Here is a 24,984-nt window from a genome sequence, read left to right on the forward strand (position 1 = left end):
TGCAATAGTGTTAGAGGTAATGAATTTAAATGTTTTAATATATTCCAAGATAGAATTACTTAATAGCTTGTGAGCACAGGTACATGATGAAGCTTTGTGACTTTGGGAATTACGTTTTCTGCTTAATTTGGGCACTTGAAAGTCTCAAAATTAACTTTTAAATGAACTTTTAAAGATGTAACTGTTTAGATTAACTTTTAATTATGTTATTTATTAGCAGAACAAACATGTTACATATATTTTTTCAATGTCTGCTTTAACTTCAGCCTGTGCCTGCTTCTACATGGGGTCTCCTACAGTAAATTGGAATATGATTCTGCAACCGATGGTCTACTGACCACATTTATATTAGGAGAAGAAAGGAGGCTCTCTCATTTCTTCTGGTTCTTGTTCCTTCAGCACAAACCTGGAACAGCTTAATGCTGAAAATGTCACTCTCCATGTATTGGCCATGTGGTGAGCAGATACCAGTCTCTACCTTCAGAACATAACAGAGACACCAGGAGTTTGTCTAAACTCATGATGTCTCAGATCTAAACTCATGATGTCTCAGTTTATTACCATAAAAAAGCACCTTCTTAGATATGAATAGGATCATGTGTGCAGAGCCATCTTTAATATTGATTAGACCCTGGGCAAAAAGATTTCTTGGACCCCCCTCCATGCAGTTTCGCTCTCCACCTGCTCTGAGACATACAATAAATAGCAGCTAGACTCAAAATCAGTTTACTAAATCAGACCAGGCAGCGATTGCGATTGGTTGCCAGAGGTTACAGTGCCTCATTGCCGCTCACTGATTGGTTGCTAGAGGTTACAGCACATGATTTCTGCTTGTTGATTGGTTACTAGAGATTACTGTACATCAATACTGCTCACTGATTGGTTGCTAGAGGTTACTGCACATCATTACTGCTTACTGATTGGTTGCTAGAGGTTACAGCACATCATCTCCTCACTGCCTGCACACCATGGACTGGGGAGGTGAGGGGACCCATTAATAGACAGAAAACTCCTAGGGACCCTAGCACTCCTGGGATCAGTGGCAGTGCTGGGGGGGAGGGTGTGATCAATGGCAATGCTGATTTTTTTTTTTTTTTTTTACCGACTACCAATATAAAGAGGAGTTTCAACACTGGCCACCAATGTAATAGGGGTTTACAATGACCACTAATTTAATAGAGGCATTCACAGTAACCACCAATGTAAAGAGGGATTTACACTGACCACCAATGTGAGGGGGACATTGACACTGGCTGCTAGGGTGAATGAAAGGATTCTACACCAAGCCCCGATGTAATTAGACGATTTACACAGACCACCAATGTAACTGAGACATTTAGTCTGCGTTCACATTTGTGTGTGTTGGGAATGCATGCAAAATCACTTTCCTGACACCACAGAAATGTGCTGCCCTTTAGCAGATACACAGCAGTGCCATTTAATTGTTAATGACACCCTCACGCATCTGGTTTGGGACTTTCTTCCACATTTGTAGTGCATAGAGCAGCCCATTGAAATGAATGGGCTGCCCTACACGTGACCTGCTTCTTTATCCACCCTGTCAGTACACCTTTGCATCCTAAAACCCCTGCTAACCTCTGCACCCCAAACCTCCCCTATCCTCTCCACTCCAATCCCCCTCCCCTTTAACTCTACCTGCCTCCTCTGCTCATCTTTGCACCAACCTTCCTTGCATTCATACATCCCCTTCGCTCACCTGTGCACCCCAAACTGTAATGCCTTCTCTCCCTACCTCTGCACACCCCACACTACCCTCCCCCCACTAATTTGCTTACCTTTGCAGAACAGGCTGATGTTAGGCTTAATGACCACAGTTGTAGGCAGGACTTTCAAACATGCTTCTTTATCTCCCTAGTGGGCAGCATTCAGTATTCAGGTGATGGTGGATATGACCTCAGGGGAGCATTATATATATATATATATATATATATATATATATGAATACCGCCTCTATTTACATATGAATACTGCTGGTCCACCGCTATTTACTTATAAATGCAGCCGCTATTTACATATCAATGCCGGTATTTACATGTAAACACAGGGTCTGCAGGTGAGTCATCTGTACACAACAATAGGGCAGAGCTGGACAGTATTAGTAACAGAACTTTACACTGAGATATCAGGACACAACACGGGACTAAAACTTCAAGGGAGGAGGGAATTTAAACTGGGATAGTTGGCAACTATGAGGCAGCTGCTGTGGGCCCCACAACAATGACAGGGCCCAGGGCAGCTGCCCCTTTTGCCCTGCCTTAAAGATGGCCCTGCATGTGTGGCAGCAATGGTAGTTAGTGAAATGAAACCCACTGAAAATTACCAGGTAACCGTAGTCTCTGGACCTCCAATGTGGGCCTTAGGGTAAATGTAACCTTGAGGGTATGGCTGCTCCTTTTGACAGTAGGAGCATGCAAAAGTAACCATGAAGAATAAAAAACATTTCCAAAATACACTGCATATGTACTGATGTAATATACATGCAAATACCTATGTGTACACAAATTAAAATTCATACGTTCACACGGAACCACTAATAATGTAAACACATTAGGTATTCCTGCACTATAAACTACATTTAAATTGTAGCATGGTATTAAATAAAGCACTTAAGGTTCCAATTCGTTTTAATGTATGCCACATTTGAGCAGTTTTAATACCATAATTATTTTTTTTTCTATTATGATTTGAAGTCTAGATTAATGTACAGATTTTATGTAATTTATATGTAACCTGTAACTATAGCTGGTATGTCCACAAAACAAACAAACGTAGTCATCTGTGGGACAATATGTTAGCAGACCACAGTATTGAAAAGGTTAACTGAATGAAGACAGCAATTTTCCACATTCATAAAAACATTCAAACATATACTAGTGCCTTTAGCTTAACATAAATATGAAGCACCTTACCTCTGGCTCATATCGGATTGCAATAAGGAAATCCATAGAGTATGGAATGTTATTGACAGTAAATCTCAGTCCAGCGCCATGTAGAACACGTGCAAATCCAGGTCCTGTCCATGTTACTGGTTTGCCTGGCATTGGCTGCCTTAATACAAGTTCTACAACACCTTCTGTACCAAATGGGACAACTTCCTATATAGAGGCAAACATCTTTGAAAGTAATTTATGTTTGAGCTGGAATTCTTGGGTGACAATTTAATTTGCAATATATTGCCTTGTCCCCCCCCCCCCACACACTTTTTCCAAAAGGTACTTAAGGACATTTGGTAAAATGTCCATTATCTCATTAATAAATGTCCATGTACCCACAGTGGATGTAGAGTGAGGAATAAAACACTTTGTTTTATGAACAGCTGCAATTGGTGTATAACAAATTAACACATTATGTTAAAATAATTAATATGTTGATCTTAATATATGAATATTAATATTGGACTTGGAGAAGCATAGAGACCAACAAGATCCTATATTTTGCACAAAAGGACAGCAATGAAACAAGATTAGCTAGTTTTGCAGTAAATGCATGATGATAAGCAGCTGTATTTGAATAGAAATGTTTCCATAAAAAAAAAAAAAAATAGACACTAGGGCTACTTTCTTAAAGGAATTCAGAAATTTCAAACAATAAATTGTGTGATGATTCACTTCATTTAGACCGGGGGTCAGCCAGCCGTCAATTGCGATATAGCAATTGACCACAGGCAGGTGATGGGTAAATTGCAAACATGTCCTTGCTTTGCCGACTCCCTAGTCCAGGGATCACTATGGCAGACTGTGGTCTGGGTCACTGTCCTGCCACAACTGAGGCTGTGACGGCAAAGATTAGGGGGCAGCATAGTTCTGGGCAGTGGGCGGGAGCTGACTCGGTTAACCTTTCAAGTTAACAGCAGGTGATTGGTTATTAGGACGCAAAGTGGTCCTAGCAACCAATCACCAGCTTGTTAATATGAAAAGTTAACTCTGGCAGTTCCTGTCCTCCACCCAGAGCTGTGCTGCCTCCCCCTCTGCTCTGCTGTACACCTGTTTAAGGTAGGAGAGTGAACTTAGGAGCTAGGAACTAGGACACTGCTGTTCGTTTGTGTGTGTGTGTGTTGGGGGTGATGTGAAGGGGGCAAAGGACACTACTGTGGGGGGGGGGGGGCAGAGGAAACTGCTATAGGGAGAAGGAGACACTGCTTCGGGGGGACACAGGACACTGCTATGGGGGGGCAGATGGGCAGAGGACACTACTGTGGGGGCAGAGGACACTGCTTTGGGTGGGCACAGGGGCAGAGGACACTCCTGTCTGCGGGGGCTAGAGGGCAGAAAACACTACTGTGGGGGGGGGGGCAGAGTACATTACTGTGGGGGAAATGTGAAAGGGGCAGAGGACACCATTGTGCAGGGGGATGATGTGAAGGGGAGCAGAGGACACCACTGGGGGGTGATGTGAAAGGGGGCAGAGGATACTACTGTGGGGGGGGGTGATGTGAAGGGGGCAGAGAATAATACTGTGACACAATATGCGCTCTTCATGCTGTTGTTTTTTTGGGGGCTTGATAGTTATTTTTTTTTTTTTTAAGGCTCCTCACCTCGGGATCTTTGATGACTTCCATGTTGTCCAGGTAGATCTCCAACTCTCAAAGATTGCATACCCCTGATTTATACAATCATGTGAAAAGCAAAGTTCTGTTTACTTATTTCATCTGTACATTATTGGATAATAAAAGTGAACAGGAATTGGCTTTTCACAACATAAGATAACTGAAGTATATATTCACAAAATTTATTGAGTGAAGATTCTTAACTCTTTTTGAAAATCAGCTCTATTGCCTAACTGTGAAACCTCAAACCAAATAGATTACTGTGTAGTTGACACAATATAAAATATAAAATATACAATATACAATATAAAAGTTAATTTGTTCAATAGTGAATGTAATAATAATAACAATAATATTAATATCAACAATACTAGGAATGAATTGTAGTGTTTAAATAAAGTATTTAATGACGCAATTCCCATGGGAGAATTAAAGTATAACTAAAAACACAACTTTTTTTTTAGCTTTGGATAGAGTGGAGAGGGATTAGAAAACCTGTCAGGCTTATATTGCTGTCTGTACCCCTGTGTAGGAGATCCACCCTCTCCATTTGTCCTGTTTACCATTGTCTTCGAAAGTGAAAGTAAAAGTAAAATCGCCGGTAACAGAGCTTCAATCCCCCATTTACTATAGCGATCTCAACGTACAGAAGAATGCAATATGTGCGCCACTATGGACATGGCGCACGGCATCTCTAATTCAATATTGACAGAAGATGGAGGTGCCAATATTAAGGGGTGATGTGAGGAAGTTTAGTAACAACTGCCCAAGCAACAAATATGCCCAACATAGAATGAGAAAGTAACCTTTTCAGAGAAAGCCTGCTGTGCCTGCAAGTACGGTTAGATCTGCGTGAGATCAATGTAAGCAGTGCGCATGCGCAAGCAGCTCTTGCGCTCGTTCACAAGAGTTTCAGAGTTTGTTCTCTGCACGACAAAAATTTTAGTAAATGTTAAGCAACGTACAGTCAGGTCCATAAATATTGGGACATCAACACAATTCTAATCTTTTTGGCTCTATACACCATCACAATGGATTTGAAATGAAACAAACAAGACATGCTTTAACTGTAGACTTTCAGCTTTAATTTGAGGGTATATACATCCAAATCAGGTGAACGGTGTAGGAATTGCAACAGTTTGTATATGTGCCAGATTAACAATCATCCATCAAACTTTCACTTTTTAATACTTGGTTGCAAATCCTTTGCAGTCAATTACAGCCTGAAGTCTGGAATGCATAGACATCACCAGACGCTGGGTTTCATCCCTGGTGATGCTCTGCCAGGCCTCTACTGCAACTGTCTTCAGTTCCTGCTTGTTCTTGGGGCATTTTCCCTTCGGTTTTGTCTTCAGCAAGTGAAATGCATGCTCAATCGGATTCAGGTCAGGTGATTGACTTGGCCATTGCGTAACATTCCACTTCTTTCCCTTAAAAAATTCTTTGGTTGCTTTCGCAGTATGCTTCGGGTCATTGTCCATCTGCACTGTGAAGCGCCGTCCAATGAGTTCTGAAGCATTTTGCTGAATATGAGTAGATAGTATTGCCAGAAAAACTTCAGAATTCATCCTGCTGCTTTTGTCAGAAGTCACATCATCAATAAATACAAGAGAACCAGTTCCATTGTCAGCCATACATGCCCACGCCGTGACACTACCACCACCATGCTTCACTGATGAGGTGGTATGCTTTGGATCATGAGCAGTTCCTTTCCTTCTCCATACTCTTCTCTTCCCATTACTCTGGTACAAGTTGATCTTGGTCTCATCTGTCCATAGGATGTTGTTCCAGAACTGTGAAGACTTTTTTAGATGTTGTTTGGCAAACTTTAATCTGGCCTTCCTGTTTTTGAGGCTCACCAATGGTTTACATCTTGTGGTGAACCCTCTGTATTCACTCTGGTGAAGTCTTCTCTTGATTGTTGACTTTGACACACATAAACCTACCTCCTGGAAAGTGTTCTTGATCTGGCCAACTGTTGTGAAGGGTGTTTTCTTCACCAGGGAAAGAATTCTTCTGTCATCCACCACAGTTGTTTTCCGTGGTCTTCCGGGTCTTTTGGTGTTGCTGAGCTCACCGGTTCGTTCTTTCATTTTAAGGATGTTCCAAACAGTTGATTTGGCCACACCTAATGTTTTTGCTATCTCTCTGATGGGTTTGTTTTGTTTTTTCAGCCTAATGATGGCTTGCTTCACTGATAGTGACAGCTCTTTGGATCTCATATTGAGAGTTGACAGCAACAGATTCCAAATGCAAATAGCACAGTTGAAATAAACTCTGGACCTTTTATCTGCTCCTTGTAAATGGGATAATGAGGGAATAACACACACCTGGCCATGGAATAGCTGAGCAGCCAATTGTCCCATTACTTTTGGTCCCTTAAAAAGTGGGAGGCACATATACAAACTGTTGGAATTCCTACACCATTCACCTGATTTGGATGTAAATACCCTCAAATTAAAACTGAAAGTCTGCAGTTAAAGCACATCTTGTTAGTTTCATTTCAAATCCATTGTGGTGGTGTATAGAGCCAAAAAGATTAGAACTGTGTCAATGTCCCAATATTTATGGACCTGACTGTACATGCAATTGCATGGGTTGAACGGGCGTACCTCTAAACTTGACATTTTTTTTTTTTTTTTTTTTTACGCTGATTCACCTTTATGTATTTTTTTAAGGAGATTTGCACACAGGGCATGGTAGCTTGTTACATTGCCAACATGTGAAATGCACCTTGTTAAAATTATGTAAAAAGGCTCTCGCTCCTCTAGCTCCTCCTAAAAAGGCATTTAACCTTCCCCCTCTAATGCATATGATTTCCTTGGACTAGCTTTTGCTTTTAAAGGGGAACTCCAAACTCCATTCTCCAATGCTCTTGTCTCCCCCTCTAATCCCTTGGATTTCCATGGGCTAACTTTTGCTTTTAAAGGGGAACTCCACACTCCATTCTCCAATGCTCTTGTCTCCCCCCTCTAATCCCTTGGATTTCCATGGGCTAGCTTTTGCTTTTAAAGGGGAACTCCACACTCCACTCCATTCTCAAAAGGCTGTGAGCTGCCTTCACCAATCTAAACCACATCCTTTTTTAGAGCATACAACAGGGCCAACTAGGAAAGGGGTGAGAAGAGCGATCGCCCAACCCCCTCCTGAACCATACAAGGCAACATGCACTCAACATAGCTGGCTGCCTTTGGGGCATGTTGGGCTCAGCCCAATACCAACTACAAAGCACCTTGTACCCACTAGTTTAAAGGGGCTTTCCACATTCTGTAAAGCCCCCTGTCTGCAGCCCCCCACAACCCCAGCCTAGGGTTATGTGGAAGAAGCCCTTGGCCCCCTGAATATGGGAACAAGGTGGTTGACTTTTGGGGTGCCCGAGCCCCTCCTGCCCCCAAGCACCCACCCCCCTTTCATGGGCTGGCTTACTGTGTGTTTGGCTAGGGGTTTGTTAGTGCGTGGGAGGGGCACAATATTTTTTTTAGTTTGGGGTGGTATTTTCCAGGTGGGGGTTCCCATTTTAAGTCTTATCAGACCCAAATGGCCTTGTATGTATTTGGGGGGGGGGGGAGGGGGCAGGCAATGTTTTCTCTAATGCCATACATCTTTGAAGCAGCATTTTGGATACATGCTACAGATACACCACTTTACAGGCAGCGTAAGCCCCACTCAAAGTTACTAGCTTTTAAGCAATTTTGCATTTTTAAAGGCACTTCTCCTTCTTATATTTTTGGGGTTGTCCAAATTTGTCCCATCTGTAATTTTGTAGTATGCTGGGTGATGTGTTTAATTTTGCACAGGGGGTGGCTTATTTTGTGCTAGCTGCATTTGGGTTGGTCTGGGCATGCTCAGGGACTTTGGTTTTTTGCGCCTTTTGTGTTTGAACAGCACATTATTTTTCTGGGCATGCTCAGAGAGTTAATTAATTTAAGGACATCCTTAACAGGTGTACCCACTTTGTCTATACACTGGATGAACTTGCATTTTTCAATGGCAGCATACGCACAATCCATGCGCATGCTGCCATGAAGGCACCAGGAAAGTAGCTTTTAGACAAATCACACCGTTTTTTGTTTTGCCATGCCAATCAGCCTAGTTAAGCTGCAGCTAGGAAATCTGTGAAATGAAAATTGTTTAGGAGGGGGAGTGTAAAAAGCATTACTTGGATTGAGCATGCATCTGCAAAACAAATTATTAACAAAACACATAAAACATAAAAATTTGTCACAAATTTTATTGGTCAACAAAACAGGACTTGGAAAAGAGCAAGGAAAGCAAAAAATACATGTATGGTAATTTGAGACACTAACAGAATATGGTTTTGAGGTCTGACCATTTTGCAGAGGAAATTAACAGGAGTTAAAAGCACTGCGCCCACAAACGGACAGTCTCTTAAAGATTTAAACATTTATTAGTCACAACATCTTGAGGAAGATTTTGCAAAGCACAGACAATTAAATCAAAGTGAAACTAACAACCTACAAACAACACACACTGACAACATCAAAAATATTTCAGGGAAAAATATACCCCCCCAAAAAATAAATAAATAAACAAAAGTAAAAAATTCTTGCTCTAAAACACATCTGTTTTGCAAAGACATAACAAACAAAATACTAATGCCGCGTACACACGATCGGACTTTACGGCAGACTTTGTCCAGCGTACTTTTCGACGGACTTTACGATGGACTTTCCGAATGAACGTACTTGCCTACACACGATCAACCAAAGTCCGACGGATTTGTGCGTGATGACGTACGACCGGACTAAAAGAAGGATGTTCATAGCCAGTAGCCAATAGCTGCCCTAGCGTCGGTTTTTGTCCATCGGACTAACATACAGACGGGCGGACTTTTCGACCGGACTTGAGTCCGTCGGACAGATTTGAAACATGTTTCAAATCTAAGTCCGTCCAACTTTTGAGAAAACAAAGTCCGCTGGAGCCCACACACGATCGAATTGTCCGACAAAATCCGGTACGCCGTACCAAGTATGCCGTAAAGTCCGATCGTGTGTACGCGGCATAAGAGAAAATACATGTGTTACAAACTTTATAAGGACACCCATATGTACTCTCTTGCCACACACACACACACACACATCAAGCAATCTGGCCTCTTTTTAGGGCAAGGTAAAGAATGCTATCTGCAAGCTTTATATAACATAGGTTTGTGTGCTAATGAGGCAATTGAAAACACATGCACAGTACATGAAACACACAAAAGGCAAGTTTACAGAGTGTAGAGACAGTACTTTAAAATGGGTACACCTTTTAAGGATGTCCTTACATTACTAACCCAAAAAACATGCTCTCTGAGCATGCCCAGAAAAATCCAAGTGTTGTTCACTAAGGATGAGCTCTGACGTGTTTGCACACTTCACATGCAGAGCCCGCCAGGAAGTCAGCAAGGCGCTGCGCTAATCACAGGCAGTGAGACATTTCCTGATCTCTGCAGCCGCACAACGGGAAAATGTCTCACTGCCTGTGATTAGCGCCGTGCCGACTTCCTGGCGGGCTCTGCACATGGAGTGTACGAACACGCCGGAGCCCATCCTTGCTGTTCACACACAAAAAGCACAAAAAAACAAAGTCCCTGAGCATGCCCAGACCAACCCAAATGCATTTCACACACCAAAAGCCACAGCAAAAAACCAAAGTCCCTGAGCATGCCCAGACCAACCCAAATGCAGCTAGCAAAAAAATAAGCCACCCCCTGTCCAAAATTAAGCACATCATCCAGCATGCTACAAAATTAAAGATGGGAAAAACACCCCCCGGTCAAGGGGGGGAAACAAAGAGCCTAACATGGGCAAAAGTTATAAAAGTACCATTGCAGTCTATGGGAACTGACTTGTTAATTTTGCTAGTCCCCACTTGGCTGGCTTATATTCTAGTTATTGACCTTAAAATGGGTATGGGGGCTTAGGTCCCACACGGAGGGACATATATCAATGTCACCAATTTGGACAACCCCAAAAACGAAACAAGGAGATGTGTCTTTAAAAATGCAAAATTGCTTAAAAGCTAGTAACTTGGGGGGGCTTACTCTACCTGTAAAATGGTGCATCTGTAGCATGTATCCAAAATGCTGCTTCAAAGATGTACGGCTTTAGAGAAAACCTTCAAATCTATATTGCAGCTGCAAGATTTCAACCCAAAACAAAAAATAGCCTGCCCCCCAATACATACAAGGCCATTTGGGTCTGTTAAGACTTAAAATGAGAACCCCCATGGAAAAAATACTACCCCAAACTAAAAAAATATTGTGCCCCTCCCACACACTAACAAACCCCTAGCCAAACACACAGCAAGCCAGCCCATGAAAGGGGGTGGATGCTTGGGGGCAGGAGGGGCTCGGGCACCTCAAAAGTCAACTACCTTGTTCCCATATTCAGGGGGACAAGAGCCTCTTCCACACAACCCTAGGCTGGGGTTGTGGAGGGCTGAAGACAGGGGACTTTACGGAATGTGGAAAGCCCCTTTAAACTAGTGGGTACAAGGTGCTTTGTGGTTGGTATTGGGTTGAGCCCAACATGCCTCAAAGGGAGCCAGCTTTGTTGAGTGCATGTGACCTTGTATGGTCCAGGAGGGGGTTGGGCGATTGCTCTTCTCGCCCCTTTCCTAGCTGGCCCCGTTGTATGCTCTGAAAAAGGATGGAGTGGAGAGTGGTGTTCCCCTTTAAAAGCAAACATTCGCCCATGGAAATCCAAGGGATTAGAGGGTAGACAAGAGCATTGGAGAATGGAGTGTGGAGTTCCCCTTTAAAAGCAAAAGTCGGCCCATTGAAATCCAAGGGATTAGAGGGGGGAGACAAGAGCATTGGAGAAGGGCGTGGATGAATGGATGGATGAAGCAAAGGAGAGCCGGATAGCGAGCCAAGGTCAGGGCGGGCAGCAGATAGCGTAATCAGGATAACTACCTGAGTCTATACACAAGAGATCAGTTCACGAGAGGTCAGGTTAAGCAGGTTACACGAAGGGTGCTCAGGAACAAGTGTTGCTCAAGCAACCAGAAACTGGTCTGAGACAAGAGCATTGGAGAAGGAAGTGTGGAGTTCCCCTTTAAAAGCAAAAGTTAGCCCATGGAAATCCAAGGGATTAGAGGGGGGAGACAAGAGTATTGGAGAATGGAGTGTGGAGTTCCCCTTTTAAAAGCAAAAGTTAGCCCATGGAAATCCAATGGATTAAAGGGGGGGGGAGACAAGAGCATTGGAGAATGGAGTGTGGAGTTCCCCTTTAAAAGCAAAAGCTAGCCCAAGGAAATCATATGCATTAGAGGGGGAAGGTTAAATGCCACTTTAGGAGGAGTTAGAGGAGCAAGAGTCTTTTTACATAATTTTAACAAGGTACATGTCACATGCTGGTAACGTAGCATGCTACGTTAAAAAATCTCCTTAAAAAAATACATAAAGTTGAACCAGCATAAAAAAAAAATTGTCAAGTTTAGAGGTGCGCCCGTCAACCCATGCAATTGTATGTACGTTGCTTAACATTTACTAAGTGTCACGGTACTACTGGTGTGAGCCCACAGGCGAGCAGGTGACACGGGATCCCCCAGGGCGTGGAATCTAAGGGCCTGCCGGTATTCTGCCAGCGACCCCCTCACAAGGGTTTGGGCTTAGCTGCATGCTGACCCAAGGTCACGACCCCCAGGTTCACCCTGCTCGCAGAGGAGAGTACCAGAAGACACTGTCAGACATGGATGGATGGATGGATGGATGAAGCAAAGGAGAGCCGGATAGCGAGCCAAGGTCAGGGCGGGCAGCAGACAGCGTAATCAGGATAACTACCTGAGTCAATACACAAGAGATCAGTTCACGAGAGGTCAGGTTAAGCAGGTTACACGAAGGGTGCTCAGGAACAAGTGTTGCTCAAGCAACCAGAAACTGGTCTGAGACAAGAGCATTGGAGAAGGAAGTGTGGAGTTCCCCTTTAAAAGCAAAAGTTAGCCCATGGAAATCCAAGGGATTAGAGGGGGGAGACAAGAGTATTGGAGAATGGAGTGTGGAGTTCCCCTTTTAAAAGCAAAAGTTAGCCCATGGAAATCCAATGGATTAAAGGGGGGGGAGACAAGAGCATTGGAGAATGGAGTGTGGAGTTCCCCTTTAAAAGCAAAAGCTAGCCCAAGGAAATCATATGCATTAGAGGGGGAAGGTTAAATGCCACTTTAGGAGGAGTTAGAGGAGCAAGAGTCTTTTTACATAATTTTAACAAGGTACATGTCACATGCTGGTTTATGTAGCATGCTAACATGACCCGTGTGCAAATCTCCTTAAAAAAATACATAAAGGTGAACCAGCATAAAAAAAAAATTGTCAAGTTTAGAGGTGCGCCCGTCAACCCATGCAATTGCATGTACGTTGCTTAACATTTACTAAGTGTCACGGTACTACTGGTGTTAGCCCACAGGCGAGCAGGTGACACGGGATCCCCCAGGGCGTGGAGTCTAAGGGCCTGCCGGTATTCTGCCAGCGACCCCCTCACAAGGGTTTGGGCTTAGCTGCATGCTGATCCCAGGTCACGACCCCCAGGTTCACCCTGCTCGCAGGGGAGAGTACCAGAAGACACTGTCAGACATGGATGGATGGATGGATGGATGGATGAAGCAAAGGAGAGCCGGATAGCGAGCCAAGGTCAGGGTGGGCAGCAGACAGCGTAATCAGGATAACTACCTGAGTCAATACACAAGAGATCAGTTCACGAGAGGTTAGGTTAAGCAGGTTACACGAAGGGTGCTCAGGAACAAGTGTTGCTCAAGCAACCAGAAACTGGTCTGAGTGGAATTTAAATAGAGAAGCACTTGGGAGGCTGGGCAGGAAGTAGCAGGAAGGAAGGATATAAAAGGCAACAGGTGAAGCCGGCGACACCCATAGATGCTGAGTGCAGCAAGAGCTGAACACAAGCATGTGGAACCACAGGAACCAGCCGTCATGCAGCAGTAAAAGGTAAGACACAGATCAGCACCGCAGCTGGTATGTGACAGTAACCCCCCCGCTAACGAGGTCCCCCTACATGTCTGGGGGCTGGCTAAGGCTCTCCAAAACCGAGCAGTAATTGAACTTCTCTGTCAGAGACGATATGTGAAGGCATCCCATGAAGACGAAAGATCTCCTTAATGAAAATTGTGGCAAGACTAGGAGCAGAAGGTAGGCCTGGGAGAAGAATCAAGTAACACATTTTGGAGAACCGATCCACCACTACCCAGGTGACTGTAGAACCTGTTGAGGGGGGCAGATCCGAGATAAAATCCATGGAAATACAACGCCAAGGTATATCGGGAACTGGTAAGGGCAGAAGCAACCCAGCTGGGGCGAAAGTGGAAGACTTGGATAGTACACAAACCGTACAAGCTTGAACGTACTCTTTGACATCTTTACGAAGAGAGGGCCACCAGTAATGACGCTGAAGAAGGTAACAAGTACGAAGTATACGAGGATGTCCAGAGAACTTGGAGTCATGTGCCCACGCCAGGAGTTTGGGACGAAGTGCGGGAACTACAAAAGCTTTACCTGGAGGAGTCTGCATAGACCGGAGCTGAGTAGTGGCTAGAATACGATGCGGAGGGATGATGGGACCATTATGTAGGTGATTCTCAGAATCGCTGACATCAAACGACCTGGACAAGACATCGGCTCGAAGGTTTTTGGCACCTGGACGAAAAGTAATGTTGAAGCTGCAGATTTTTATGATCAGTATAGATGGTAATACAACGGGGAGAACCCTCTAGAAGATGTTGCCATTCTTGAAGAGCTAGCTTAATAGCCAAAAGCTCACAGTCCCCAATGGTATAGTTCTTTTCCGCATCTGAAAACTTCTTGGAAAAGAATCCGCAAGGCTGAGACTTGCCCTTCTGAGCTTGGAGTAAGACGGCACCGACTCCTACTGAAGAGGCATCAACCTTCATAGAAAAGGGTTTAGTAATGTCTGGACGTAGGAGAATCGGTGGGGTGGAGAGGAAGGCTGCCAGTTTGTGGAAAGCATCAATGGATTCAGGGGAAAAGAGCCGGGCATTGACACCCTTGCGGGTGAGAGATGTAATAGGGGCCACCAGGGTGGAGTAATTACGAATTAATTGGCGATAGTAATTGGTGAAGCCCAAAAAGCGTTGGGTGGCTTTAAGACCAGGGGGCTGGAGCCACTCAGAGATGGCCTGAAGTTTGGCTGGGTCCATGAGGAGGCCCTGTGATGAGATTATGTAGCCCAGAAATGGTCCCTGGTGTTAAAGGCGGTCTTCCATTCGTCTCCTTCCCGGATTCTTATTAAATTGTAGGCCCCTCTAAGATCCAATTTGGTAAAAACATGAGAACCTCGCAGTCTGTCAAAGAGTTCCGAAATTAAAGGAAGAGGGTATCGGTTCTTCACGGTGATGGCGTTAATGCCCCTGTAGTCGATGCATGGACGGAGTGAACCATCTTTTTTCCCTACAAAGAAAAACCTGGCTCCATCAGGTGAGTTGGATTTCCTGATGAAACCCTTTTGCAGGTTTTCCTGAATGTGTTCAGACATGCCTTGTGTCTCTGGGATAGATAGAGGGTAGACTCGGCCTCGGGGAGGAGAGGTCCCTGGTAACAGATCAATGGAGCAGTCATAGTCTCTGTGAGGAGGAAGGCGATCAGCGGACTTTTTGCAGAAAACATCTCGGAAGGACTGATATTGGGAAGGCAGCATGGGAGTTGTGGAGGTCTCAGGCAGAGGAAGGAGGGAGGTGGTAGCACCTTGGAAACACATCGTTGCTGACACCGAGGACTCCAAGCCAATACTTGTCCAGAGTTCCAGTCAAGATGCAGAGAGTGTTTCTGCAATCATGGAAGACCCAGAATGATGGGACTGGAGGAATTAGGCAGAATTAGAAAAGAGATTTCCTCACCATGCAAAAGCCCAATGCGTAACGCAATAGGAGGGGATTTAAACCGGATGGGGCTCATTGGCAAGAAGGAGCCATCTACTGCGGTCACGGAGAGGGGTATAGCCAGGGCAACAAAGGAAATGTCCAACTCGGAAGCCAAAGATTGTTCAATGAAATTCCCGTCTGCTCCAGAGTCCACGTATGCAGAGAGTTGATAGGCATTTTGAGTCCATTGGATAGACAAGGGTAGGGTGAAACAAGGGAAGTTGACAGAATTAAAAGACCGGTCTAGATCACCTCTCTCTGAGTGACCTAGACCCTGGAGTTTCCCGGATGAACTGGACAGGAGTTCAAAAGATGTTGTTTATCACCACAATAAAGGCACAAGCCCAAACCCATGCGCCTGGCACGTTCCTCTGGAATAAGGCGAGTTCGCCCACGCTGCATAGGTTCTTTTAATGTTTGAGAGGTTGAAGACAGAGGGGCTTCCACAAGTTTTTGGAGTACCTGTGCTTTACGACCAGCAGGGGGATGACTGGATCTGGATCTTTCCAGGGCCCGCTCCTGGAAGCGAATGTCTATTTGAATGCTCAATGCGATTAAATCATCAAATGTGGTAGGAATGGTGCGTCCAGCGAGTTTATCCTTTACAGCTCAGATAGGTCTTGCCGGAAGGTAGCGGTAAGAGCCTCATTATTCCATTTAAGTTCAGCGGCCAGGAATTTATGGAATTTAACTGCATATTGACCGACTGTCATTCCTTGCTGACAAAGACGAAGGACCTAGCAGCAGAAGACACTCTGCCAGGCTCATCAAATTGGATGCATTTTCCAGAATGCATCCAAAAAGGCCTGGAGGTCGGAAGTGATAGAATCGTGTTGTTCCCAGAGTGGAGAGGCCCAAGCTAGAGCATCACCAGAAAGGAGAGAGACGATATATGCGACTTTGGTGCAATCAGTTGGAAAATGGTGGCTGGAAAGTTCAAAGTGGATGGAACACTGATTAATGAAGCCATGACAAGCCTTAGGGTCACCAGAAAAACGAGGTGGTGGCGGCAGGTGCAAGCAAGGATTGCCAGGTGTAGCAGGTAACACGGGAGGAGATGAGGTAGAAGCAGGAGCCGAAGGAGCTGAAGTTGCAGCGACTTGCAGACGATCCAGATGGCAGGCAAGATCCTGTAGAAACAGCATTATTTTCTCTTGATTTGCTTTCTGGGAGTTAAGTCTCTGAACTAGATGTTGCATTTGATCCTTGGTCAGTGACCGACTCTCTGAGGAGCTCATGGCTTGAGCAAACTGTCACGGTACTATTGGTGTGAGCCCACAGGCAAGCAGGTGGCACGGGATCCCCCAGGGTGTGGAATCTAAGGGCCAGCCGGTATTCTGCCAGGGACCCCCTCACGAGGGTTTGGGCTTAGCTGTGTGCTGACCCCAGGTCACGACCCCCAGGTTCACCCTGCTCGCGGAGGAGAGTACCAGAAAACACTGTCAGACACGGATTGATGGATGGATGCAGCAAAGGATAGCGAGGCAAGGTCAGGGCGGGCAGCAGACAACATAATCAGGAGAACTAGCCAAGTCGGTACACAAGAGATCAGTTCATGAGAGGTCAGGTTAAGCAGGTTACATGAAGGGTGCTCAGGAACAAGTGTTGCTCAAGCAACCAGAAACTGGTCTGAGTGGAATTTAAATAGAGAAGCACATGGGAGGCTGGACAGGAAGTAGCAGGAAGGAAGGATATAAAAGGCAACAGGTGAAGCCGGCAACACCCATAGATGCTGAGCACAGCAAGAGCTGAACACAAGCATGTGAAACCACAGGAACCAGCTGACCTACAGTAGTAAAAGGTAAGACACAGATCAGCACTGCAGCTGATTTGTGACACTAAGATTTTGGCCGCGCAGTGAACAAACTCATGTTAACGAGCGCAGGAGCCACTTGCGCATGCGCACTGCTTACATTGATCTCACGCAGTTCTAAACGTACTTGCAGGCACAGCAGGCTTTCTCTGAAAAAGTTACTTTCTCATTCTATTTTGGGCACATTTGTTGCTTGGGCAGTTGTTACAAAATTTCCTCACATCACCCCATAATATTGGCAACTCCATCTTCTGTTAATATTGAATTGGAGATGCCGTGCCCCATGTCCATAGTGATGCACAGATTACATTCTCCCGTGCGCTGAGATCGCTATAGTTAATAGGGGATTAGAGGTCTGTTACCGGCGCACCGTATCGTAAATATGGAAATGTGTGTTGCACCTCGCCGTGCGCCTCTACCGATGGTGCACAGCTTTCGTAAATCACCCCCACAGTGTAGATTTTGACAATGTGGCTTCCACCAGTATTTGAAAATGTTGTTCAACCAAAACCTCTGTTTTTAACATACATTGTTAGATGGCCATGTTATGTTCTTTTAGTTGGCTAAGTGTTCTGGATAAAAATAAAATTTTGCTTGTGTTGTACAAGGCCTTTTCACAAAACCTTACTCTAACAGTTAGATATTGATTGGAGTAGTTACCTTTCTTGCTTAGCTTGTTGGAATTGGTACGGGAACACATTGGAGGCCTTTAGCTGCTATTGTTCTGTGCTGGACTTCTGGTGTGTCCAGGCCCGGACTGGGACAAAAAATAGGACCAGGCAATTTAGACCGAGCAGCCAACTTTTCCAGGGATCGGAGGGGAACCAGGAGTTTACAGGGGTGGCTGGTGACAGGATAGTCAGGGAGTTGGTCCTCCATGCTGTAATACAAAGGGGCACTGTGATATAAAGGGGACTGCACTGTAAAGGAGCACTGTAAGGATTACAGCGCCGCTTTACAGTGTGATCCCCTTTATATCACAGTGCCCTTTTACATTACAGTGCCCCTAACAATTACAGCCCCCCATCACAGTGCCCCTTACCTTACCGTGCCCTTAATAATCACAGCCTCCCATCACAGTGCCCCTTGCAGTCATGACCCCCCTTTCTCTCTAATCACAGTGCCCCCATTTTACTCTCTGCCTCCCCTTCACAGTCCTACCTTTGGCAAGGCAGAAGCAGGAGTCTGCTTGTGTATTCTCTCCAGGTTCACCTCCCCCCTCGCAGATGATGTCATCCTATCAGTAGGGCAGGGGGCAGGAGGAGCTGCAGATCTGGATCATATTAACAAGCGGGTGATTACCTACTTGTTAATATGAAAAGACTCCCGCTCTCTGTGCAGATCTCCAGCTCCTCCCACCCCCTGCTCTCTTGATAGGTTGACAAGTTGAAATAGTCAGCACGGGGGTGGGGCACCCTGGAGAGAACACGCTGGCTGAATCCTGCCTCTGCCCTGCCAAAAGTAGGACTGTGCAGTGGAGGCAGAGCATAAAAACGGGGCACCATGATTACAGAAAAAAGGGGGGTTACGACTGCAAGGGGCCTGTGTTAGCCCTGTCCAGACCACAGTCGCCGCTTATGTCCCGCTGTGTGGCCTGGTCATCAACAGGCCACGGAGCGATACTGGTCCACAGCACGGGGCTTAGGTACCCCTGAATTATCCAGCTCTTGTTATCCGGCTCAGCAGCCCCGGCCCACCGGGAAAAGCCTGGTGTGCCCTATGGCCAGCCTAAACCTTGGTATGTCCCTATATCTTTATGAAGGAATGGGCTGCTTGCTCGTAATGTGTGTCCCTGCTAGACATGTGCATTCGTTTTCGTCCGAATGCATTTTCGTCCGAATTTCAGGTATTTTCGTTATCGTTTTAACAAACAATAACGAAAGTGCAGAGTCCGAAAAACGAAAGATCCGACATAAACAAATGCTTTATTTTCGTTTTCGTTGCTACAACAGTTGGATATAGATAGGAGATTCGACATGATGATGACAATAACAATCTGTGTCCATCAAACCTGTGGTCGAATGTGCCTAACCTTAGCTCTATTAGTCCAAGATTATTCTACATAGAGAGAAAAGATTCGACGTAGGGGAGAAAAGATTCGACGTAGGGGAGAAAAGATTCGACGTAGGAGAGAAAAGATTCGACGTAGGGGAGGAAAGATTCGACGTAGGGGAGGAAAGATTCGACGTAGGGGAGGAAAGATTCGACGTAGGGGAGAAAAGATTCGACGTAGGGGAGGAAAGATAAATAAAAATAATGATGACGATGAATGTTATTGGCTGATTGTAACCAAAGAGGTGGAGCAGTAAAATAGCTAGAACTAAGTACACACGTACTTTGGCTTATGGTGTCTGTTGAAAGTTCTAAGAAGATTCGACGGAGCAGGTAAACTATACGGCATTGTACAGTTTAGCTGCTCCGTCGAATCTTCTTTGAACATTCAACAGACACCATAAGCCTTCAATGACAGATTCGACCTTAATTTGGATTTTCGGATGAATGCAATTTTTAACGAAAAACGAAATAAATAAAAAAGAATTTCGGGAGTAACTAAATAAATTTATTTTTAAGACGAAAACGAAAACGAAATTCCGAAACGAAATATTTCAGTGTGCACATGTCTAGTCCCTGCTCCTTTATGGAGGAATGGGCTGCCAGCTCGTAATGTATCCATTGGTATATTTGCTCCAACATGGAATACTCTCATAGGTTAGAGTTAGGATCACACTATACAGAGGAGCCTTGATTGTTTTTGCTAGCTGATAAGTGTGTTGGAAAAAAATTGTTTTGTTTGTTCTGTGCAAAACCATTCCATGTACATCTCACTCTAAAAGCTAGTTATATATTGGGGTAGTTCCCAATTACAGCATTTCCCAAATACAGCATGCCTGTCCTCCAATTCTCAGATTTGTGTGGATAGTGTACAGGGTCATCACTTAAAAAAAGTACTTACAGTACAGGGTTCACATAGGGGGTTATTTACTAAAACTGCATGGTGCAAAATCTGGTGCAGCTCAGCATAGAAGCCAATCAGCTTCCAGGTTTTATTGTCAAAGCTTCATTGAACCAGATAAATTTAGAAGCTGATTGGCTACCGTGCACAGCTGCACCAGATTCTGAGTGCATCAGTTTTAGTAAATCTCCCCCATATACTTTAATATGTAAAGAAATATTTTGCACCCAAATGATTTTCGTTTGTAAGATAAATGGAAATGGAATGTCTTGAGGAAATTCTGGGTCAGTGTGTTGGAATGAGCAATAAAGAATGAGAAAAACATACTGGCTGACATTTTATAAACACTAATAGATTTATTAAGGGGCATATATAGCAATAATAGAATGGATGAAGAGAGATATAATATTTATAAAAGCAAACTAGAAGACAAGGTGGTTATAGACCAAGATAAAGATGTGTAGTTAGTACCAAGGAAGTAAACGGGGAATGGGGGAAATGCTTGCAAGAGGTCAATGCCCTTGGACAGCAGTTAAAACATAAATCATGTACCTGTGCCTGCCGTCTTCTTCGTACACTTCTCTTTGGCATTGATTTAAGTATTATTCTGTCATTTTCAAAACGAAAATCTATCCCTTGTTTAATGAAATAATCCTGGCATTTTGGCATAGGTGTTGGATTAACCTGGAAATTAAAATGATAGTATTTAGGCAGAGCATTGCTAGAAGTGTGTATTTGTGATTTCTAGAATGTAATGGAGGCCACAAGCTATAAAAAGTTTACTTTTGGTGTGGTTCCTATTGTGCAGATGGTATAAAAGAATGTATACACTCTATATTATCTAATACCAGTTAAGATAGAGTGTGTGGGTTGTTGGGCTAGTCAAAATTATTTCTTTCTCTTGTCAACTGAGCATCAGTCCATATTCAACTGTGCTTGATACTAATGATGAAGAATTGAAGATGAGTGAATTATGAGACTGGCTTTATTCTGTGTTTGACGTGTTTTGAATTGATGAAAATTAACTATTTGATCTTTTCTTTCTATTAACTGTGTTGGGAAAATGCAAAATCGTAGGTCAGAACATTATAGCCAATCCTAAGAACGGGCAATAATCATCTAATAAGGATTTGTGGTTTGGGACATTTAAACATGCCAAACCATATTTATTTTCTTTAGCATCACTGCAAAATATAAAATAGTGCTTCTTTTAAGGTTTCATGTGAGTACTTATTTCTTAAACTGTATGATTAATGTACCATAAAACAGGGTTTCTGTAGTTGCTTAATGATGTCAGAGGAATGTACTGTATTTCAGGTATTCAATGAAAAACCCAGGCTAATGAAAAAGAAAACAAGTACAATTTCATGATGCACACTGTCATTGTCATGCCATGCAATAAATATAACTGTACCAGCTTGCTTGAATCAGGATCTAGTTCCGATTTTGGTTATCCAATTAAGGTGATACATAACATTTGAACTGTTTTGCTTTGTGGTGACCTTTGGTAAGTTCCCTCATGATGTCTTGCTTGGCCTCTTATTCTCTTTTTTGTCTGTCCTCACGTTCCCACAGCCAGTCAGGAAATGGTTGTGTAGGAGCACAGGGCCACAATTTTTAGAGTGTTGGACCCAAGCACTTTCCCTTTTGAGCTGTTTATTCAATGAGTTATGCCGCGTACACACGAGCGGAATGTCTGTCAGAAAAAGTCCAATGGGAGCTTTTCATCATATATTCCGACCATGTGTCTGCCCCATCGGACTTTTTCCATCGAAAATTCAGACGGACTTAGATAGAGAACATATTCTATATTTTTCCAACGGAACTAATTACTATCGGGAAACCCGCTCGTCTGTATGCTGTTCCGACGAGATTAGCAGAATGGGCCCAAAGGGTGGTGCACTGGCTATTGCACTTACTTTTTCTAGTCCCGTCATACGTGTTATACGTCACCGCGTTCTTGACAGTCGGACTTTGGTGTGACCGTGTGTATGCAAGACAGCTTGAGCGGAATTCCGTCAGAATTCCGTTGGAGAAACCTTCAGAGTTTATTCCGACGGCAAAACAGCTCATGTGTACGTGGCATAACAGAGCTCTGGACGCAGCTGAGATCTCAGCTACATTATCATTATGGATTATTATAATCACAGAGAATGTATTTGGTAAGTATTTTTCACTTCTGGTTGTCTCCTTTTTTTTGCTTGTTTCCACTAAGCAGGCTTTAAGTAGACAAAGAGGTTAATTTACTAAAGGCAAATAGGCTGTTCACATTTCAAGGTACGTTGCATTTAGCAAGGAAATTTTCCCCAGAGCATGGTGAATGTGATGAATCTTTTAACTTTGCAAAGATTGCCCAACGATCTGCAAGTAAAATGTAAACAAAAACAGCATTTTTGCTTGCTGATGATTGGATGATGGAAGTCAACAATGATTCCCCCCATTCTCTAAACAGTGATGCAAATTTCCTTGCAAAGTGTAACTTCACTTGCAAAAGTGAACAGCCTGTTTGCCATTAGTAAATCAACCCCATAGAGTTGTTGCCAGACAATATTGTACACAGAAAAAAAGGAGTTAGGGATGGTGAGTTAAAGGATCAGAGTTACTGAGCAAAAGACCAGAAGTTAAATATACTGGGCGTGAATTTAGAGGAGATTTGAGTCTAGATATTGAATTGTCCTATGTTTGCTACAAATCTCTGCTATAAATTATCAAAAGAAATACATTTTAGGGGGCTTGCCTCGATGCGCATATTGAGGCTGATTAAATAAAGAAACTGAGAATCTTGTAACCTGGTATATTGCTTTTGGCACTGTTTAAAGTAGAGGTGAAATTATAGCCCTGGGTCCCAGAACACGGGGTACAGGCTTTTTCTGACACCAATCCAGAGGGCTAGTAAATGTAAAGGGAAAAGGATCACTGCTAATCCCAATCAGCCAAGGTGAACAAGCCTCAGCCTACATTTCTCTACTAATCCACAAACCCTGATGCATTTTGCCCTGCCCATCCCGGGGGCTTGATCATAGGGTGGGCGGGGCAAAATGCTTCAGGGTGTCAGGGTGTTCTAACTTGAGAATCTTCACACAATAAATTGTAGGAATATTTACTTCAATTGTCCAATCATGTAAAAATCAAATTCCTCTTTACTTGTTTCTTCGGCATACAATTTGATAATTGAAGTTAACATTCACAAAATGTATTGTATTTTCTATTTTGTGGCAAACATTTTGTACCACAAAAGCAGTCCACTACATCCAATGTATATCTTTCACTTTCTGCCAATGGAGACCAGGATATTCCTGTGTTAGTTTTGGTCATGTAGTAAGCTAGTCCATTTGCCTCTATAAAAATGTACACCTAAATATCGAATTGTTCTAATTTTTCATTTTTCATTGATTTCATATATTTAAATAATAAAATTCAACTTGTAAAAAATGTAGATTTGAGGTTACAAGCACTACTGCTGCCTCTCTAGGTAAAAAAAAAAGTTGCAATCAAATAGCTTATCTGAGGAGAAAACTGTATAAAGGGCAACAGTACATATTACCTACTGCCAGACTTGAGCTGAAATACTGTATTCAGGTGTACAAATGTTTTACCTTTTCTGGAGTTGGTAACTCGTTTCCTGGTATATTGAATGAACCAAATAAAATCAATTGGGTTGATTTACTAAAGGAAAATAGGCTGTTCACTTTGCAGGGGAATTTGAACTTCATAAGTGAATTCTCCCCAAAGCTTTGCAAAGAATACCCATTTAGGTGCAAGGAAAATAAAAAAAAACATGCTCAATTGAGGTAATACTGTGTTGCTCTCAACATTCATAAGCATAAAGTGAGTGTGCATGAACATAAAAAACAATATTTATCAGATATGAACAAATAATGTGTACAGTGACTGTGGAAAGGACCTTATCTTAATAGTTAAATAAAGTGACTTTGCTGAAACCTAATCATGGCTTAACCCTAACTTTGGAATAACAACATACATGTATAAAAAATAATGAATCCTGGGATAAACAAAACAGAAACTGGAAAATATAAAGTCCACAAAAAGTGTAGTCCACTTGTAAAATTTCTTTTTGGATCCTGAAGGCTTTATGATATCACCAAGTTCAAAGTAAAAAGACACTCATATGCGAAAAGAGGTAGCTGCACACCCCGGGTAATACTAGAGAAAAGGGATTGTCCCCCGTGAGCGGTTTTCTAGGCAGCAAAAAAAGGGTTGAAAAAATGCTAAAAAAGATTATAAATAGTAGAAATTATTTTTTATTATAACAAGGTATCAAAAAATAAATAAATGTTAGACATATAGGGTCAGAGCATGAGCTGTGATCTAGCATAAAAACAATAATGACATCGCCAACATAACAGTACATAATAATGCACAGTGCTCAAGTATTAGGATAAGATGGCGCATGATTCCTGTGTATTAATGCTGACGTGTTTCTGCATTTCTGAAGCTCAAAAAAATCCTCTGAAGAAGATCCGGTGGGGTCGAAACGCATCAGCATTCATCACAGCTCATGCTCTGACCCTATATGTCTAACATTTATTTATTTTTTGATACCTTGTTATAATAAAAAATAATTTCTATTATTTATAATCCCTTTTCTCTATGATATCACCAACACCTTCACCAAGAGCAGTAGAGGGAATGCTCACTTACCAACTCCCTATGATCCCCTATTACCCTATTACTGGTGGTCATACAGCGCTTTCTTGGGCATTCATTTTGGATGCACATAATTGGATGATGGAAGTCAGC

At 43.3% G+C, this 24,984-nt stretch overlaps 1 protein-coding gene and 1 long non-coding RNA gene across 2 annotated transcripts in view; one reads left to right on the top strand and one right to left on the bottom strand.

Annotated features, from left to right (window-relative positions):
* LAMB4 (laminin subunit beta 4) overlaps positions 1 to 24,984 on the bottom strand; it is a 245,791-nt gene that overhangs the window by 144,512 nt on the left and 76,295 nt on the right. The window contains exons 14-15 of the mRNA XM_073619678.1: positions 20,776 to 20,907; positions 2,931 to 3,116 (exon numbers count right to left, since the gene is read on the bottom strand). Of these exons, the coding sequence (XP_073475779.1) occupies positions 2,931 to 3,116; positions 20,776 to 20,907 (318 nt within the window). The remainder of the gene's footprint in view (positions 1 to 2,930; positions 3,117 to 20,775; positions 20,908 to 24,984) is intronic.
* LOC141131889 (uncharacterized) overlaps positions 1 to 24,984 on the top strand; it is a 172,178-nt gene that overhangs the window by 76,504 nt on the left and 70,690 nt on the right. The window lies entirely within an intron of this gene.

The sequence above is a fragment of the Aquarana catesbeiana genome, linkage group LG03 (genome assembly GCF_042186555.1).
Source record: "Aquarana catesbeiana isolate 2022-GZ linkage group LG03, ASM4218655v1, whole genome shotgun sequence".
In the NCBI taxonomy this organism is placed as follows: domain Eukaryota; kingdom Metazoa; phylum Chordata; class Amphibia; order Anura; family Ranidae; genus Aquarana; species Aquarana catesbeiana.